The sequence below is a fragment of the Bombus pyrosoma genome, linkage group LG2, assembly GCF_014825855.1.
Source record: "Bombus pyrosoma isolate SC7728 linkage group LG2, ASM1482585v1, whole genome shotgun sequence".
Lineage (NCBI taxonomy): Eukaryota > Metazoa > Arthropoda > Insecta > Hymenoptera > Apidae > Bombus > Bombus pyrosoma.
Window position 1 is genome coordinate 5814761 of NC_057771.1, and position 19888 is coordinate 5834648.

Here is a 19888-nt window from a genome sequence, read left to right on the forward strand (position 1 = left end):
TGTTATGAATATGTATATATATATATATATATATAATTGTATACACACACTTGCAGCATGCATGCGTCATATAGCTTTTCTTTGAATAAATACACAAAACATTTCTGTAAGAACGGATCATAATATTGGTTTATTTTGAGGTTAATTATTGAAAATGCGTGTTTCTGAGATTTGAATCTTCTTATTTCATAACCAAATTTTATAGAACATAAAAATGAAATCGTCACAAGCGAAGAAGCTAAAAACGAAAATTTTGAAAATTGGTATAAAGCAAACCAAAGCGTGAGTAAATGTCGAACAATTAGAATGCTTCTTAACAATTTTATCTGATATGATTAATGTGTTGGTAAATTTGTTAAAACACGTATTGTCTTGACTCAAAAACTTCAATTTTAAATTTAGGCAATTACCACAATATAAAGCACAAAACAAGCTCGTCCAGGGAAAAAGAAAATCTTTCCTTAAATGTTTAAATATGAATTCTTTGGACAAAAAGGATAAAAGTCCTCAAAACAGTTTGCTGCCTGAAGATTCATTAAACAGAAAACAAATACTCTTACAATGTAATTTAAAACATAAAAAGAAAAAGTGCACCAATATAGAAGGAACACAACGTAAGGAATTTATTATTCACAAATCAGGATAGATACTGCACGCTATTTACAGGTTGAAAATAAAATATGGTATAGTATCTTTATTGAGGTAAAGAACACCATTATGGAAACAGGTTGCTTAAATTTCAGATTCTGTGGATCTTTCCTTCCAGAACGATGACTCTTTAGGAGCACAGTTAACCAAAGACGGAAACGGCAAGCAGTATTGCGACATTTCAGAGCAGAAGACCATAGGTTCACCGGTAATAGTAGAAGCTCTATCGAAAAATTTATCCTCGCTAACCATACCTGATGTACTTAAACAAAAAGAACAAAAGAAAATGGAGGGCAATGATTTTGACAATAATCCATTATGTATGCAAAGTATGAGGAACGAGGCTTGTGTCATTATTGGTAAATCGTTAAATCCAAATGATAATTTATACGATGGAGCAAAGGATACTAAAATCGTATCGCCGTCCAAGGGTAAACGCAAACCACATAAGGATAAAAATCAGTTACAAAATAGCAGTTCAAATACTTCTTCCAGTAATTCAGCAAAAGCTAAGAGATCTTCTGACATATGCTACACTAAAAGTAGCATCCGTAATAGTAGAAAATCCAATACATTCAAAACAGTAACTTCAAGTAATAATGATACTGTTCTCATTGATCAGCACTCGGTACGATTTTATTGTCTTAAGAACAAAGTAGTCGCAGTTATGTCGAAAAACACACGATTTTGCTTTACTGGAAAGTTAATTGTACAAGTAGTATATGGGGCTATAGAAGCTTACGGATGCGTCATTACCACACAGAACAGTCCAATCGAAGTTTATTCACCAAGAGGATATAGTAACGTTTTGATAGAAACGAGTGAGAAATTTTCACAAAATTTGGAAACAAATATATGGGTATCTTTGTCCGCAGAAGGCATTGATCAAAACCAAGAGAACAAACTAATCGCAGACATCAAAGAAATTCAACCCGGCATGGCAGTTGTTTTGTTATCAAATTTGGAAAACAAATTGACTCGGTTTTTACATGTTTTTTATCCATTTAAGCTATTCCCAACAATAAAAAATGTATCTTATCATTCTTGGACTGACCCCAAGAGGGCTGAAAGAATATTACAGTCGAATCTTTATATTGATAATTACGCGTGTAAGGAAATAATTGTTGACCAACGTATTCTGCAAGAAGTTACTGACAAAGTGTTGAAACGTTGCCGTGAGAACAAATGGTCATGCACCTTAATAGCCGGTGGAAAAGGCGTCGGGAAATCAACTACAATGCGACACTTGATAAATACTATACTACCTGTCTCCAAAATGGTGATTCTTGTAGATGTCGACCCAGGACAAGCAGAATGCACACCAGCTGGATGTATATCGTACAGTTTAATCGGACAACCCTTATTGGGACCAAATTTCACGCATTTAAAGGCTCCGGCCTTTCAATTATATATCGGAGATGTAGACGTGTCACGATGCATTACACGATACATCGAGAGTATTAAAATGTTGATTAACAAATTGTCAAGTTGCCCAGTTTTGTCACGCCTACCTATCGTCGTAAACACGATGGGTTTTTCACAAGGTATTGGTTGGAATATCATCCTGTTTACGATCAAATTGATTCGACCTTCTTTCGTTGTACAGATTATGTCTGAGAAGTCAAAGAATAACTATATCGAATTCTTAAGTAAAGAAGTGATAAATCGACAGGTAATTGTAACTATTTTACCATTCGATACATTTGAATAGTTTTACAAGCAGATACGTTGGAAGAAACGCATTGTTTGTAGCAATTATCCTGGTCGAGTTGGAGTGCGAATGTTATTGACTGGAGTCAACCATGCGATCACGAATTATTCGTGATACATTCAAATGCAGAACGTAAAGGTGCTCCGGGATACGACAATTGGAACATGGAGCCGTATCAAAAACGAGAACTTGTAATGATCTCCTACTTGAGTGAAATTGTACAAGACTCTTGGAATTCCGCGTAAGATACATGAATTTAACATACAATATTGTGGTGGATATTAAACGTGTTGTTGTTTTATAAATGACGAGTGAATACTTGTGATAGTCAGATATATTTAAAATCGTTCTAAGTACAGAATACAGAGTTAGTATAATACGTCTTAATTGTCGCTCGCTCATTCGCTGCTATTCGATATAAGGATACTAGGTAATGAATGTCCTAGAGAGCATGTTCGCTTATTTATACTGGTCGGGGAGTACCGGAAAGCATGAACTCCGGTTGACGGTTGCACGTAGCGGCGATATTGTTTTGCCCGGAGTTTGTTTACTTTTCAATCTCGTATATCGTAACAGTGTCGATACACCCCGGAGCAAAACAACAACACGAGTTACTCTCGATTCGAATCGTCCTATGACTCATGTGTCGCTACAATATCAATATTATTTGATGGTCGTTTTAATATATTCACAATTGTTTGATCGTATGTTAATGGTGTGAATTTTGATATTTCTTTAGGAGCCGCTATGACCCTTTATCGTTAAGCATCAACAAAGCTGTTCCATACGTGTTAGTATCATCTTTTCGCACGCGTTGAGTGAAAGGTATCAAATTATTAAGTCACTTTAATGTATAGGAAATGTGTCTTTACTTACAGAACATCTTTCGCATCGTTGTACATTTCAATTCCACGAGCGTCAGTGCCCCCGTCGCATGCGTTAAACGTAGTGAATGGTAATATAGTAGCATTATGTGGAATCGATATGAATAACAATGAACGGCAAGAAGGTGAAAGTACGGCTGGTCCACGTATATTAAACAGATCACCTCTTTGCGCATGTTATGGGTTTGGTAAGCATATAAACGTACATATATTTTTCTCTTTTCGTATTTACTTGACAATTTGAAGTTAATGCGTGACATTGCTTTGTGTATAGGTATCATCAGAGGAGTTGATATGGAGCGACGAGAGATATTTATAAACACACCATTACCGGTTTCTATAATGCGGTGTGTGAACTGTTTGGTGGGATGTATACCGGTACCTCTTACGCTATTACAAAGTAATCAACACAAGAACGTACCTTATGTCGGTGGAAATGATGTTTTACCAATGTCACGAGAACATCGCAGGGGGTATTTCCGTATGAGGTATAAAAACAACGCTTGATACAATAACGATAAATCTCTATAATATATTTTCATGTATATCAAAAAGGGGTTGTATATGTATCATCTATTTGGTTCCATATTTTTAAGAATACGCATTTTTAATATTGTTTTTCTTTTTTCGTTTCCTTACCTTTCTCATCGTTGTAAACAAAAAGATAAATGTATAAAATGTATGATGTGTTTGAGGTGTGTATAAAGTATACATTTCAGAGAGTAAGACAAAGATGCAATTTTAACAGAAAAGACAAAAACGGTAGAAAATACTGCGAGGTACTTGTTTTATCCTGAATGTAATAAAATTCAAAATAAATTGGAGAAAACTTTGATGAAATGCTTAAAATATTCGCTATATCCTCCTTTTGGACTAGACTAAGCGAGATCTGGTTCACGTTTGATCGTTTTGTCTTTGCTTCTTAAAACCCACGCTATGTTTAAACACTTTCGACTCTTCTAAACGTGTCACGATTAGTTCGTTTCAATCGCATTACACTCGAAGAAAGGACAAAGAGATCTAAAAATGGCAGTTAGTGTTTGAACGCTCCAAGACTTTCCTATTAACCTTTGTCTTTTTGTCGCCGATAAATTCTTCACGTCCGTGTAGTGACGCGGGAATCCGAATATCTCTTCGAGTTCGGTTATCCACAAGGAATCACTTTCGTCTTTCATAAGAATTGGTTTCAAAGCCAATTTGCCTACGAACGTAAAGAAATCATTAATAATTAAAACGCGATTAATACGATGAACGGAGAGTAGCTTTTTTTTAAGGATTAAGAACATGTACCTTGTTTTAGCGAGTTTACTCTCGTAGTAACAGTCCGAATCTTTTTAACAAGCGAATAACGTTGACAATGCGGCGTAAGTATATCCTGAACGTCCTGTTCTCGTTGTGTAGACAATGAGTGTGTTTCTATCGGTAAATTATGCCAGTATAACCTCAACCTATGCTGAGGGGAAAAATCTGCCGAGTCTATCGTGTCAGGTTCTTGTCCTAAATGTCTGTTACACAACGACGTGTCTCAATGTTCTCGATGTAAGAACTTTGTAAAGCTTTCAACTCGGTTTCAACTTACCTGTTAATTTCCAATCTATATTCGGTCGGCATCGAAGCGACATTTTCATATAGCCAAAATAAATGGCATTCATTGTTGATTTTCTTTAGCAGATCCTTGATACGGCAGTACTCGAAGAACAGAATACCAGTCCCTTTTGGATCTGAAGCGACAAAAACCCGTGAAAAACCGTAAAACGCTTACGCGTTCTTGCGTACACCCTCCTGGCTTACAAGCACCTACGTATTTTCTGCTCTCCTATGGAGATCAATCCTCATCTCAGATTACCAGAATTCTGTTCGTCTAAGAACAGAATGCAATACGTATTTACACGACAAAATGGAATAATATTGGGTTGGCAACTAAGTGATTGCGGCTTTTGTCATTACCACCGAAATTAACGAGTTAACAGCATGGAAGAAAATAATGGTTTTCAAAAACGGAAACTATCAGCCATTATTCTAATATGTACTTATAAACGGGGGTGTACATACATATGGTGTTGTGTTTAAAAGTAAGTAATCGAACCATAGAGGCCGAGTCGCGCTGGATTAGCCAAGCTGAGATCATTGCACGGTGATCCACCGATTAATAAATCGATAGGCGCAATTTCTTGAATCTTTTCCTTCGTGATATCCTTCACGTTACCCAAATGAACGATTCGATCACCAAAATGCGCAGCGCTCACCATTAACGCATCGGGGTCGATCTCGCTCGCGTAATACGTGTCCACGGCTAGACCTAACTTGAGAAGTACCAGCAAACCTGAAAGTATCTATCTTTAGGAAAAATCGGTAAACTGTGACTGGACCAAGTGCCAAGCTTCTTGGCGGAGAAAAAAGAGTAGAAACTCAACGCAGCACCTGTACCGAGGCCATCGAATAAGGACAGCACGCGTATCTTTTTCTTCTCCCGATTACGTTTCACTAACTGTTGCGGGTTAGATTTGCAATTCGTACGGAACATATTGATTATCTTGTCTTTCCAATTTGCTCGTGGCTTGATGATCGAGTCGAAGGACGGTCGAGGCTTATCGTTAGTTGCGCAGAGGAAACACTCCCAAGGATCTTCCTGAAGAACTTGTTCATAGGTCGTTGGGCATAACAGGTGTTTCACGCAGGCGGTACAATACACTCTGAAAAAAGAAAAAAAAGAAACAGAGAAAAGCACAATTTACCAATGTTTATACGTTTGGAAATTACATTTACAAAGACGAAGAAAAATTCACCTTGGGCAATCCTCTCTGTCGCATATGATCATCATGCCAGAGGCTGCGCACACCGTGCAGTGGAACTGATCAACAAGCAATGAATTTGGACGATTATTTTGACTAAGTGAAACGTTGTACAATATATTGGCTGTCCCAGGGTTTAACAGCCAAACCTTGTCGGTATATTCTATAGGTTAGTGATATATTTTATAGGTTAGTGAAGCAAGAAACATATAGTTTCTTAGAAATTTCTAAACGTTTGTAATTTCCTTTTAGTTAATTTATATGGTACTTATGAAAAGAAATTTGTTCCATATTTCTTTCCTTCTCTCCCCATTCACAATCTTAATTCTACGATTTTATGAATGACGGACTATTATAAATTATGATGATTCACGACCAATTATTTTTTAAAGACATATTCTTTTTGTACCTGAGATTTGTGTAATGGGCATGTATAGTGTATCTACTATTCTAATATATTTCTGTTAACCTGACAAAAACCAATAACCTGCTTTACTTGTATTTCATAACAAACTTCCGAACCCTGGGACTTTTTACAGCATGTACATCACAAAGGGAATACTTACGCACTTGGCGTCGTTGCCGAAAAGGAACATGCAGGGCTTATAGCGATCCTAGAACGGTTCAATTTCCAAGCATGAACAACGAATTGCCTTTGCAAAATTATAGTACGAGGTCTCTGTGACGTTATCGATGCGTTACTAGAGCGTTACCTTACCGAGCAATCTTTGCACAAAGATCCCTCGAAGAATGGATGAATTTCCGTCTTACCCTCGGCAACTCGTAGACACTTTAGGCATAACGATTCGAACGCGATGTTTCCGTTCATCGCAGAACGTAAGTCATCTACATGGAAACAGACGCTTATGTTTTACAAGAGATATTTTTCCATTACGTATATGGTGTGCTGAGACCGGTAGCGGTGTAAGCGAGTCGAGATTTTGAGAATTCAAAGTTTGCCACGTATCTCGACTCTTAACACTTTACTGACCGCTAGCGGTTCAACAGCGTAGCACGTCCGACCGGCAGCTCAGGCGCAGATTCTCATTGGCGCTGGCTGTGTTTCGGTTTGGGCTCTCCAATACGCTCAATTAGGCTCATCGCGAACGCTACGTTTTTCAAATTGGTCTAAAACTGTGGCAGCTTACGAAGCAACGCAACTGAGCACTGGTACCTCAGTACCGAATAACGAATCACTGCTCGAATAATGAGAAAGATTACGGACGACACAGAGCCGATTAATAGGCTGTTGGTCGGTGATTGTCGGCGACACGGAGCCGATTAATAGGCTATCAGTCGGCAAGCGTCGACGATGAAAACCGATTAATCGGCTATCGGTCGGTAAAGTGTTAAAAAATATCGTTCCTTTAGTTTCATTAAGAAGATGATATAAGAGCGCTTATACACGCTGTCGGTACAAATGTTTCAACGTCTCCTGTTATTCACAGCGCGACATTGTATCCATTCAGCCGAACTTACGTACCACTGTTCTTTATGTCATTCGTCCGGTCATCGTCTACATTTGCATTGTTCTTCAACTCGTTCAATTTCTCGGCTATGCAAGCTGAATATTTATCGTATATTTTGACGGAATCTTCCTTCCTTTGAGCGCACGATCTTTTGGAATCTTTCTTGCTTGCGAAATATTTCAACGCGTCGTTTACAGTCCAGTCCTCGGTTTCGAATCCCAGACGAGAGCAATAATCCTAAAAAAAAAAAAAAAAAAAAAAAAGAAAAGGAGAAAGAAAAAAAGAGGAAGAGGAAGAATTGGAAAGTAACGGTTCAAACGGAATTTTGTGGATTACGAAAGACGGTGAAAACGACGCGACACGCGGATAAATACCTTGCAGGCTTGCAGAACTCCAACGAGGTATATGTGCTTTTTCGTATTATTTATGTAGTCGCGCATTTTCTCCATGCCCTTGTCGAATCTCAAGAACAACTGATGGTGCACCTGTCGCGCAATGAAAATCGTGTAACAGTCTACGCGTGTGTTCGGCTCCTTTTCGACGGAACGTTTAGTAACGTTCGATAATTTTTACCTCTGACAGCTGGTAATCACCGTACCACATAATCCACTGGCAACCGAAGCTTGGTTCACGCATGCAACAGTCACGATAATCGATAATCATCGCTGCAACGTAAAGGGAGCGTGTTTGGGAAACGTGCGAAAGGACGTTTAAAACGTGAATTTGTAATATTCGAAAGATGCTTGAAAATATTCGAGGAGTCTTGAAATTCTATTTACTCGCCAACAACATTGTCGTTCGTAGTTCAACGCGACGATAGTACGTAACACCTTCCGTCATTAATTTCTCATTGTTCGCGTATGTTTAGTAACGTTCGTGTTAACAAAGTGGCGTGGCATACGTACGAACGACAGTGTACAGGTGGAGTTTCAACCTATCGATATTCGTAATAAAGATCGAAACGATTGAAAACCGTACGAGAGAACGCGTAATCCGCGAGAGCAGCCTCGCGTAAAAGAAGGAACTTAAAGCGCATTACCTGGCCACCAATTGTGTCCGGCGATTTTAGCCCACGCTATAATCCCCGGATTCTGTTCTTTCAACGGCAAATGCGTTAGATCTACGTTGCCTCGTTGCGGCGAATCTTTCGCTTTTTCAGCCGACCTTTTCCCTTGGCTTTCGCCTATCGAAAGAAATCCAGCAATTGATATTCGCGTCGGAGGAGAGACAGAAGCGGAAAAAAAAAGAAAAGAGAACGAAGAAAGTAACAACGTACGTTTTTGGTCTAGCAAGTATTTCTCCGTAATTTTCGCGTTCTTCTCCCTGAGACTGTTCAATCTCTGTTGTATCTTGTCTGGATATGGGTAGAACTTGATTTCGTCTAACGCTATGTACGAAAAATACGATCAAATCGATGTGACCGTTTTACCGATTCGTGCGCTGAAGCAATACTTTCCTATTTCTTTCTTTTTTATCTTTTTTTTTTTTTCTTGGAGTCGCGACCTCCTGTTATTATTTCGCAATCGTAGTTCGACCGGACGGAATCCGATTACGCGCATAAAAATAAGTGGAAAGCGTGGTACCAAAGTTTGTCATATCGCAGGTTTCGTTATCGTTCTGAAAGGAGCGAGGTATGACAATTGTTGATCGAAAGAAACGCGTCCTTGTCGCGTGCTCTCCGTTTCGTTAGCGCGAAAAATCTATCAGCTAAGAATAATTGGCTGCAGGGGTCGCGACCCACGTATTCGATCACTTACTTTCGATCGTGCATGGTAAATTGTTCTCGATCCAGGTGAAGTAAGGCTTGGTTAAAGTGCCGCCCAATAATCTCCGCAACATCTGAAGCGAAACTCGTATCTAAGTAATAAAATATGAGAGAGAAAAAAACGGGAGAAAAAGATGGAAAAGGGAAACCTGCATAGTCGCGTCGATGACGCGCATTCGCGCTTCGTTCGAATTCTGCGTTAGCCGGCTCTTGAGGTTGCACGAGAACGGCTCGATCTGAGTCTTCTCATTCAACTAAAACGAAACGCCGGTATGTCAGTTGGATGAATTTTGAAAAATCCGTTGCTCGCGGAGAGCGTTACCCCTTAACTGTCCAGTTTCTGACAGTCTCAGACTCGTACGTCTCGTTCGGTCACGTTGCAATTGATACCTTGCGTTTCATCGAACTACACCGGGTTATTCGGCAAGTTCGTAACGTTCGTATCACAGCCACTTATTCGTTACGAGCACATGGAGTAACTTAATATTCCATTAATTTCTCGACAAAGGACAACCAACGAGTCTTATGGTCGGGTTTGATCGAATCCTCTGGACCGTTAAGGGAGTAAGAAGAACGAAGAGAGAGAGAGAGAGAGAGAGAGAAAGAGAGAGAGAAAAAAAAGGAAAAATAAATAAATTGAAAGATATATTCACTAATGATATACGAGCTTCTCCAATCCAGTAAACCCATGATTTGCCTGCCTCGGACAACATTCCTACATGGTCGGCATCGATAATTAACGCTGTAATATCACATAGAAACGTTTACTTAGGACATAGCTGCAACATCGATTGCGCTCGTCTCGTCGCGTCACGTTGCGTCACGTCGCGTCACATCGCGTCACGCGCATTCCCGCGATCCCATTCCAGCTTTATACGCGCGTTTAAACTTTCGATCGGGTAAGCCGATCGGCTAGCTTCCATTCCGCCGATAATCGATCGAGTAGGAAACTCGCGAGTACGAAGCTCGAGTACGAGCTTGCGAACGAAAGGACGCGTTAGAAAGAAATAGTTTTGAAATTCTCGCCTGGCCACCATCCCGAACAACAGCCCCACACCAGCTTGCCGACGAAAAGATCCTTGCTGATTTTCATCGATCCACGCGTAACCCTTCTGACTTCGTAATATTCTTCGCTCCACCTGGATCCTTTGTTCCGCAGCTCGTTGTTTCTCGCCGCTCTTTTCACGGGCTTGGTCGTTTCGTTGTTTCGTTCGCCTTCGCTGGACGCGCGACTTTCGGACGAGATTCTTTTCGCCAGAGGAAGCGTATCCGTGTCGTCGAAACTCGTCGATTCGGCTTGGTCGAACCGTTCAAGGGCAACGATGATGTCGCTCTCCGGTGGTTGTTGCTGCGACGAATCCTCGGTTTCCATTCGATCGGCCATCGACGCGTCATCTTCGACGTGGTTGTTCGTCGACGAGGTAGCCTCGTCGTTACGTTCTTCTTTCGTGCAACGACGTGCAAATGCGTCCTCGTCGTTGTCGACCAACGTTTGCTCCTTCTGCTCGTCGAAGACGGCCGTTGAGGTCTGAAAAGCGTCGAGTTCGATGGTTCCCAAGGTCTCCACCGTGATCGCGCCGAGATCGCTTTCCTCCGTGCGATCACAGTCGCGAGAAACGAAGTTAGCCGCGTCGGTTTCGTAAGACACCTGCTGATCGGACGCACGAGTCTGCGGGACGTCAATTTGCATGGCGAGGCCGTTTGCCGCGTGATTCGATCGATTCGTCGAGTTATCGTTGTCGTCGCGTTCGGCTACGACGGAGTCTCGATGGTGGTGTTGGTTTCGAGCCTCGTCAGGAAGAAAACGTTCCGAACTTTCGGACTCTTGGTTCGTTCGTTTCTCCGACCTGTCAAGACCCGCCTTTCGGGACCTCCAAAACTTATCTACGGTGTTGGAGTCGTTGTTCGCGGTGGCCGAATCATCTGCTCTGCCTTTGCGCGAGCTCTTCTTCACCGCTTTCCCGATGGACGAGTATTTGGCCTTGGACCTAGATGGAAATTTGCACTTTCGTTTCCTCCTGGTGGACGATCTCGAACGAGTACTCTTCGTGGTCTTACTCGCGGCATCGATGCAGTCATTTGCCAAGGGCAACGATGGCTTCGAAACGGTGGCGTTAGTCTGGACGAGCGATCGTTCATCCGACACCGTGTGGAACGGCGCGCTGTTTCGGGAAACGTCTGATGATATCAAGCCCAGTTCCATGGCGCATACCATGGACCAAACGCTGTTGCCCGCCCATCGTTGCAACGCATCCGTCCTGGGTAGGTTCGTTCGCTCAAAGACCTGTAACACGCGTACAATTCCAACTAGAAAGCGCAACTTTCATCGGGGTAACAACTGGGAATGTTTTAGCCGCGTTCGATCATCGTTCTCGCGGGTTTCCAGGGGGCTGCTCGGCTTGGAAATTTCGTCGGTGGATCGCGCGGGATCGATCGCGGCAACGCGTTCCCCCGAAGGACGACGAATTTCGCCACGGGTACGATAGAAAGCAGGACGGATGGAGCGCGCGAGCCGGCGCCCGAGATCCACGGCGATGGCACGGAGAAGATAGCGCGATGAAACGAGCAGGAAAGATTGAAATCGCGTTTGAAACAGCACCGCGGAGGGTTGGTAACAAAAAAGAATGAGAGAGAGATGGAGTGGGAGAGGGGGGAGGATAGGGTAGAGGGTTAGGGAGGGGTATGCGATCCACGTGGCGCCTCGAAAGGCATTTCTCGAGGTCGCGGCATGCTTTGCCGGGGTCGACCTGATGAATGGAAACGTCGGTATTATTGTGTTTACACGCGGGACACACGGGGGCCTCTCTCGCTCTCTCGCCACACTTGGCGTGGAAACATTCATTCATAAAGCGTTCCGCGCGTTCCTCTCACCACCGCTGTCCCTCCTGCCTAGCCCCGTGCGCGCCTCTCACCCCATGTTCTCCTCTCCTCTCCTCTCCTCTCCTCATTCTCTCTCTCTCTCTTCCCCTCGCTCTCTCGCGCGCGCTCTCTCTCTCTCTCTCTCTGTGCGCCGCCCCGCGCCACTCTCCCGCCGCCGTTATCCCCCTCTACGCGAGGGTACACGACCCTCTGTCGAGTGTAGAGGGGTAGTACCAGTGACGTAGCCAGAATTACGACAACGACCTGCTGATTCGCTTATTTTATTGTCCGCCAGGTCGTGTCCAGTCGCAGTCGGCTCGTTGGAGGCCGCGTTCTCGATTCTTTAACGGGCCTCTCGGCCTCCTTAACCGACATTGTCGCCTACCTCCCACCCTTCCTCCTCTGCCTGTCTATTCGACGACTCCGACTCGAAGTTGAGCCCCGAGTCTTCGACTACGGTTCTCCGATCGTGGGTCGGATGGCGCGCGAACATTTCACCACGCGAAACTCTACACAGTCTGTCTCGTAACGCAAACGGACGGTGACTAGGGCGACGATGTGAGAAGCTGGAACTAGAGTTGCTTCGCTCGCCGATGTAAACGGAAGGCGAGCGATTCTCGAGGGAGAGCGAGATAGAATGGTCGCGGCTGGGTTGTCGACTCGCGCCGTTCACTGTTCGCCGTTCACCGTGCCGTGACGATTAAACGTATCGTTAGGTGTTTTCAAAGATACTCGAAGCTTGGGAATCTCGCGCACGCGATCCTGCGTAGCGTTCTTAGCCGCACGGTATTCTCGATGTCGCGTGACTGGATCCGCGTAGCGATCTCACGCGAGAGGTTTTTTCCCCTTCGGATCGCACGAAACGTCGATTAACGCGCCAAGGATACGATCCCAAGGTTTTTCGAAAAATTTTGTTGGTCGCGATGGAGAAGGGATTTCGTTCGGTACGGCGAACAGCGTGACGGAAAATACAGAGCGGTTCGACGAACCGCTCGTACGCGATCACGGACCAAGAACGATACGGTAACGTTTACGTGCACTCAGCTGATATGAATGGACTAGGAACGCGAGCGAGTGTACGTATTTGTAGATTCGGTCATGACGACTTTCAGTATAAATTGAAACTTCTCGAGGGTGTCTCGTCGGCGGTGGGAGAATGTCAAGGGGCGAAGGACAGAGAGAGAGGCCTCGTGCACCGGCAATACCGGACAAAGATGAAAAGAAGCGGCGAAAGAGAGGGGAGAGAGCGAGCGAGCGAGCGAGGGATCGACTGACTGGCAGAGAAAAAGAGACAGACGGATCAACGAAGGGTACAAAGCCACGAAGCTGGGTCAGTTCCGTTTAGTACGAGGTAGGCTACGATTCCGTTTGGATCGCAGAAGGTGCACACGGATCGAGATCCATGCACCGCGCGATCGTTCGCCCAACCAACTTCCACCACTCTCTTCTCTATGCGGCCTTCCTCCTTCCTTCCACACTCCGTCGAAACCCCTCCGCGCGTTGCTGTCTACGCTGCGCGTTTCTATCGTTTTCGAATTACTTGCTGCATTCCCACTTACGCTACAATTATATCAAATTTGCATTACTCAGTTCGCCTTGTTTATTTACATCGTATCTACGTTATTACTACCATAACTGTTATATAACTGTAGGAAAAGTACTTTTCGTCGAACTAAAGAGAAATCTACAGAGCAACGTCTCTGCGAGCAAGTCTCGTTTCCCAAAAAAGTGGAAAAATGCGCGAGAGAGTGAGGAGACAGGGAAGGTTTCATACGGGTAATGCGCAACTCGGTGCAAACTCACGCTAGAGCGGACAATTTGGTCGATCTGAGATTCGTGTCGATCGCACACGTGCGGCTGGCTCCGTCAGCTGCTTTTTCTCTGTTCGCGATTTTTTCAGGCAAACCGTTTATCTTGGTTGTCGAGTCGGACGCAGAGCATCGCCAAGCGTTTCGTGTTTGCGTGGTGGACGCGACCGGCGAGTAGTAGGCGAGTACAAACAGAGAGCCACGGAGGCGAAAGGAAGGAAGGAAGGAAGGAAGGCAGGCAAGCAAGCAAGCAGGCAGGCAGGCAGGCAGGCAGGCAAGAAGGAAGAAGGGAGGGAGGAAAGGAAGGAAGGAAGAAAGGAAGGAAGGAAGGAAGGAAGGAAGGAAGGAAGGAAGGAAGAGAATAGGAGGAACTGTAAAGAGAAGGAAGAACGAGGAAGAGAGGGCTCCACTCGCCTAGCGCAGCGTGGGCTTTTCTTGTATTCTATTGATTTTTCCGAAAGTTCGCGTGGTGGGAGTCTGGCAGGCAGCGGTGTGCGAGCTCGGCCAGGAGCGTGTTTGCGTGAGCTTCGACGACGGTATCGTCTTTTCCTTCCCTCCTGCTCTCTGCCCCTCTCTGTCGCTCGCTCCCTCTTCGTCGCTCCTTCTACGCGAAGGATAGGTTGATCGCAGCAGGCGTTGCGCGCTCTCTCTCTCTCTCTCACTCTGTCTCTCTCTGTCTATCGCGCGCGCGAGAGCCTCCTTTCGTTTCCCCAGCGGTAGTTCTCTTTCTGTTTCGAGGATCGGTCTGTACGAGCGTTTCCCGCTTGGTCGCGATCTGCTCCTCTCTCGCTTCATCGAGTGGCGCGCACCGAGTTCCCTCTCGCTCGCTCGGCTTTGCGTGAAATCCACCCTCGACCCCGCTGCTTTCGCTTGGTCGCGCTCGCGCTCACGCTGCGACCTGCTGGTATCTATATACGTACGATTGGCCATCGCACGCGCGCACACACACATGCGACGGCTACTCGAAACAGGAGCGTGTTAAGGAGTTTGACTTTGACATTATTTTTACCGCGACGATCGACGAAAGAGATCGCGCGCGCCGCACGTGCGATATCGGCGCGCGCGATCGAACTATCGTCGCCTATCGTATCTACCAAGCGAAACGAGCGTTCGTTTGGTTTCCGTTCGTTAGAAACCGGTACGATCGTCTGTCTACCTTCTCTCTGCTACCTGTTACTACGCGTCTCGTTAAATATTCGTTTGCTTGCCCTCTCTCCAAGAAACAACAGTAAAACTCGATTCTCGCTTCGATGCCGATCGTTTAAACCGAGCGAATCGAGCAACGGTGTTACGAGTTTGCGCGAAATCGCGCGACTTTCGATCGGAGCGTGCGCCACTTGCCTCGAATCGAAAACGGTTCACGAACCGTTGGATCGTCTCGCTTCGCGTCGTTCGAAGCGATCGAAATGGAAATTCCAGGACGTTTCGAATCGAGACGCGAGCGAACGATCTTTCGTCGAAAGATATAGGTTCTCGAGGGGCCGAGAGAGACGTCGACGCAGGGTTTCTCGGTACAGCCCTGGCATCCCATCCACCTACATCGCGGCAGGGTCACCGCATACACCACTACCGCGCCATGGCAGTCGGTCGTGCATACGTGTACGCGTACGTGCCCTTATATACGTCGAAGCTATCTCGGTTTCTCCAACGTTCGGTCTCTCTGTCTCGCAGTCAGCCTCTCGGCGATATACGCTGGTTCGCGCGCGCTCTCTCACCCACACGGGCTCGCGTACAGTCGCGCTCGCCTTCCCACTCCGATCTACACCCTCACGGCGGACTCGGTCGAATGGATTGCACGCGTTACACGGACACGCGTGCACCGAGCCGCGTTTCGACGCGTGCATGCAGCTACGGTGAAACGCTGGGAGCGCAAGCCGCGCGCACGGCTCGCCGCCGCCGCCGCCGCGGCCAGGCTCTTGGCCAGCGAGCCAGTTAGACTGGCAGGAAATCGGCCAACCAACGCAACGGCCGGTCGAGCCGCGCGACCTTTCGATCGATAACGCCGATCGATTTTCCCCGCGGAATCTACGGGACTCGCGGCAACTGCGTAGCGGGTCGACGCGTCTCTTTCGAGATTCGAGATTGCGATTCCTCGAAAACTCGAACACGGTTTCGCGCCATCGTTTCCGTTCGATGCGTCTCGCGATTTCTTCGAGTTCGGAGGCGAATTCGGAGGTCGTTCTAGCGAGACAGCGGTGGCGGGTCGCGATCAATTAGCACGACTGGTTCGATGGTACGCGGCAGTTTCGAAAGGCCGTTGCTTTCCGTCGAAAGGAGTCGCGCCCATCGGTGCGTCGAGAGAAGGATACGACGAGCTGGCGAGTTACTCGTCTCGAAGGATTCGGTTACGACATTCCAGCAATCGCGATGTTGTCGCGTAATTTGTATAATGCCGTCGGTATCGGAATACACGCAGATTCGACCAAGTATGTTCTTTCTCTTGGCTACGTCTGTACGACGAAACCGCGAACCTCAGTTGGAAATTCAGTAAGGCAAATAATTGCACCGAGAGCCAAGGATCGATTCCTCTTGACCAATCAAAGTCGCGTGACTCGATTTATCGTCGATCGTCGAATATCGATTAGCGTTGGTTAACGCGGACGCGAACGCGAACGCGTCTATTACACCTGACAGAGAGAAACGATCGACAGAGGGGAGAGAGAGGCGAGAAGAGGACGAGACAAATGTAGAAATTTTACGAACGTTGCTAGCAACGATCGTAATCGTCGTAATCGTACCCGTCGTCGCTGGCACAGATATCGCCGGATGCTACCGTTAGTGGTACCAGCAACGTAGTCGTCTTTGTCGTCGTCGTCTTCGTAGACGTAGACGTAGTCGTCGTCGTTGTCGTCGTCGTCGTCGTCGTCGTCGTCGTCGTCGTTGTCGTCGTCGTCATTGCCGTCGTCGTCGTCGTTGTCGTCGTCGTCGTCGTCGCCGCCGCCGACGCGGTCGGCGGGAGGCTCTGAAACCGAGCGAGACCGAACATAGTCGATGGAGGTCGGAAACGCACGAACCTCGCGGCTCGAGCGACCGAACCAGCGACACGGCCAAGCAGTGCGGTGCCGACTCTTGCTGCCGCGGTTTCAACATCCGTGGTGTGCGTGGACGAGTGTTTACGCGACAGTAGACTTCTCGTCGAAACGAATACGGAGCAAGGCGTATACAGCGAAGGATAGAGAAAGGAGACGACAGATACGGGATAGAGTCGGACACCGAAGACAAAGGAGAGAAGAGAGACGAATAGAAGGCGCGTTCGCGGTGCAGTGTGGTATTCGTGGAGCAGCAGCGTACCGAAGGTTTAGGAGCGGTACACGTCGTTGCGTTATCGAGAGCGAAATAACGCGACGAGTCGTCCGGTTGGCGAGACGACCGAACGAACCATCGACGCTCGTCCAGTGAAACGGAGAAAGAGGCAAGAGAGGGAGAGAAAAAGAGCGAGCGAGCGAGCGAGCTAGCGAGCGAGAGAGAAAGGCGGAAGACAGGGAAAAAAGAGAAAACATTGTGCCGTCTTTATCGTGCGGGGCGTGGGTGCAGCGAACGCGAATCCCTCGGACGAGAGACCGCTTTGCCGCGAGCGAACGAGCAAGAGAAGCGAGAGCGAGGAAACGGACGAGGAGCGAAAGAGATGGTGGAGGACGGAACGGATCCGTCGCGAGAATCGAGTCGAGTAGCCTTTTCTTTGGTCGGCGCGTCTTGAGGAGGCCGAGCAACGCAAACCGTGCAGTGGCATTGCTAACGAAGAAACGAGAGTCGAAGACGACGAGATCGAACGAGAAGCGACGCGAGAAGCGACGCGAGAGGAGACGCGAGAGGAGACGCGAGAGGAGACGACCACCGAGAACCGGCAACGCGGAACAGGAGAAACTCGAAGAGAAGAAAGTTAAGTTTTCGGCCGAGAGGGATATTCGGCTGGTCGAACGATCGCTGTTGCGGTGGTCACGTGTAGCCGCGTGCGGGTGAAAACCGCGAGAGAGCAGCGTCTCTCGAAAAGGTCTGCAGCCGAAAGTATCGACACAGCTGGACACCGTGGGTCCGGCTAACGACAGCGGTCCGTTTTTGCCTCTCTCTTTCTCGCCCTTGCGACACCTCGGCTTTGGATACACCGAGCCGACGTCAACAGCTGGCCGACGGAGGATCGAGGCGCTGCTCCCGAGACCGACCGTCGGATATCCTGGAGGACGATGACGATGGTGGTAAGGAGGATCACGAGCGGTAACCGGAGGACGAGCAGCACGAGAGGACTCGATTGAATCTCGATCGAATCCGCTCGAATACGACGCGGCAATCGCCGCCGCTATCGCCGCCGCCGGATCCGTCGTCGTTCGTCTCGCCTCCTTGCCGGCGACCGTCGTCGGCGACCGACCGGGCTCGCCGTCGGTCCCGTCGTCGCGACGGTACGACAGTTTACGTTCAACGCAGGGTGACAACACACAGTGCCGTAGTAGTGAGTGTTGGTGCGAGCATATTAGTCACGCGGGATCGCGCGCGTTCTTTCTACTCGCGTTACCCTGCCGACGGCTCGCGTTCTCTCCGCGAAGCCGTCGGGGAGAGCGGTCCTGCTGTCTGTCAGTTTGCTTGCTCGCTTGCTTGCTCGCTTGCTCGCCTGTCTGCCTGTACCTGCCTGCCCGCATACCCGTCCGCCACCCGACTGCCTGCCTACCTGTCTACCTGTCCGTCTATCGACCCTTCCGATCTTTCTCTCGAACCTCGCGATCCCGAGTATCCCGACGTTCTTCGACGCCAGGAAGCGTGCTGCTCTCAAAGACTGGCAAAAGACCGTCGGCAACCACCACCGGTGATACCGTGCAAGTGGTATCGTCGAACCTGCCGAGGACGTGACTCGTTCGCCGACAGACAAATACGCGGTTATTCGCTCGGAAACGCGGCCGATAACCAGCCAGCAGGATGCAGGTGGCAACGCTATTTAGGGAGAGCGCCACCCTCTTGGGTGCCTCTAGCCTGGATCCCCCGCAGACACATCATCACCAGGCTATGCACCCGCAACAACAACAGCAACAACAGCAGCAGCAGCAACTTCAACAACATCCTGCCGACCTGCATTTGGCTCATCATATGCAGCACCACTACAAACTGTAAGTTTCCTATATCCTTTCGCTGTCTTTACTTCTGTTACGCTCGCCTAACGTTTTAACCGCGAAACGTTTCAACCACGCGTCCGGGAGACTCTCGCACCGATCTCCGTCGACAATCGGAGGCCGAATCCGCGTTCCGACGGTGAGACGATACAACGACACAACAGGCCAGCGTTCCCCGTTGCCACGTGAAACTCCGCTTCTCTTCTCCTCGGAGTAACGCGTATCGCGATCGTCCGTTGTCACGGAGCAACGATAGCGCGAGCAAAAGCGCTACAGAGGCGAACAAGTGGAAAGATGCGCACGGTCGCCGTCGGAACGTGGAACCGAGACGACCGAAGGATCGTGGCTGGAAAATCTTCGATTGCTCGTCGACCACTTGGTCTCTGTCGCACCGTGCGAATCCTTCGATTTCGTCACAGCCTTTCCCACGAACGCGTTATCGCGTTGTCGTCGATAGGAGCGTCTCCTCTCTGTCTCTCCGTCTCTGTCTGTCTCTCCGTCTCATGGCCGCGGTTCCACCCTTGGTTCCCGACCTCTCAGGCTTTTTATGAATTTCGTCACGCGCCACGAAGGGACAGGGTAGCATTTGTATTCGTTGCGCAAGGTCCGGTCGTGCCCTCGTTCCTTAAACCGTACAATTTGTTTGAGGTATCTCGTCGTTGAAGTTCCCACCACGGTTCGCGTACCGTGATCGATGTCGCGGCGATAACCGAGTAGAAGGTAACGCGCGAGTCGAGCGAGCGTTTTCCTCGATCGGGGGGCGGGTGGCGGGGGGGGGGGGGGGGGAGAAAAAGAAAAAGAAAAAAAAAAGAAAAGGAAAAAAGACGAAACGCGTGGCTAAATCCGTCGGTGATCG

At 47.5% G+C, this 19888-nt stretch overlaps 3 protein-coding genes across 11 annotated transcripts in view; 2 read left to right on the top strand and 1 right to left on the bottom strand.

The window, feature by feature from the left end:
* Nucleotides 1-72: 72 nt before the first annotated feature.
* On the top strand, nucleotides 73-4083 carry LOC122577839 (polynucleotide 5'-hydroxyl-kinase NOL9). 3 transcript variants are annotated; one of them, XM_043749519.1, is made up of 7 exons: nucleotides 73-282; nucleotides 403-614; nucleotides 744-2320; nucleotides 2401-2600; nucleotides 3099-3149; nucleotides 3238-3431; nucleotides 3518-4083. In XM_043749519.1, exons 1-7 carry the CDS (start codon nucleotides 215-217, stop codon nucleotides 3748-3750), a joined length of 2535 nt encoding a protein of 844 aa, XP_043605454.1. In that variant the 5' UTR covers nucleotides 73-214; the 3' UTR covers nucleotides 3751-4083. The 3 variants fall into 3 exon arrangements, with proteins under 3 accessions (XP_043605454.1, XP_043605455.1, XP_043605456.1); XM_043749520.1 differs by lacking the exon at nucleotides 73-282 and having other exon boundaries at nucleotides 473-683; nucleotides 767-2320; XM_043749521.1 differs by lacking the exon at nucleotides 73-282 and having other exon boundaries at nucleotides 474-666.
* A 124-nt stretch (nucleotides 4084-4207) lies between these two features.
* Nucleotides 4208-19888, bottom strand: part of LOC122577835 (DNA (cytosine-5)-methyltransferase 3B-like) — a 64015-nt gene continuing 48334 nt past the window's right edge. For 2 of the 7 annotated variants that reach the window (XM_043749504.1, XM_043749506.1), the window contains 16 exons: nucleotides 10296-11553; nucleotides 9923-10011; nucleotides 9419-9523; nucleotides 9262-9343; nucleotides 8544-8891; nucleotides 8078-8169; nucleotides 7879-7989; nucleotides 7519-7741; nucleotides 6754-6881; nucleotides 6602-6649; nucleotides 6030-6094; nucleotides 5665-5936; nucleotides 5330-5566; nucleotides 4823-4964; nucleotides 4534-4748; nucleotides 4208-4444 (listed from right to left, as the gene is read on the bottom strand). In XM_043749504.1, the coding sequence (XP_043605439.1) occupies nucleotides 4218-4444; nucleotides 4534-4748; nucleotides 4823-4964; nucleotides 5330-5566; nucleotides 5665-5936; nucleotides 6030-6094; nucleotides 6602-6649; nucleotides 6754-6881; nucleotides 7519-7741; nucleotides 7879-7989; nucleotides 8078-8169; nucleotides 8544-8891; nucleotides 9262-9343; nucleotides 9419-9523; nucleotides 9923-10011; nucleotides 10296-11553 (3642 nt within the window). In that variant the 3' untranslated portion in view covers nucleotides 4208-4217. Of the gene's footprint in view, nucleotides 4445-4533; nucleotides 4749-4822; nucleotides 4965-5329; nucleotides 5567-5657; nucleotides 5937-6029; nucleotides 6095-6601; nucleotides 6650-6753; nucleotides 6882-7518; nucleotides 7742-7878; nucleotides 7990-8077; nucleotides 8170-8543; nucleotides 8892-9261; nucleotides 9344-9418; nucleotides 9524-9922; nucleotides 10012-10295; nucleotides 11554-12513; nucleotides 14055-16674; nucleotides 16804-19888 lie in introns of those variants that run through there. The other 5 variants (XM_043749507.1, XM_043749508.1, XM_043749503.1 and 2 more) reach the window with 5 other exon arrangements.
* Nucleotides 17000-19888, top strand: part of LOC122577836 (probable serine/threonine-protein kinase yakA) — a 56534-nt gene continuing 53645 nt past the window's right edge. The window contains exon 1 of the mRNA XM_043749511.1: nucleotides 17000-19029. Coding sequence (XP_043605446.1) covers nucleotides 18842-19029 — 188 coding nt within the window. The 5' untranslated portion in view covers nucleotides 17000-18841. The remainder of the gene's footprint in view (nucleotides 19030-19888) is intronic.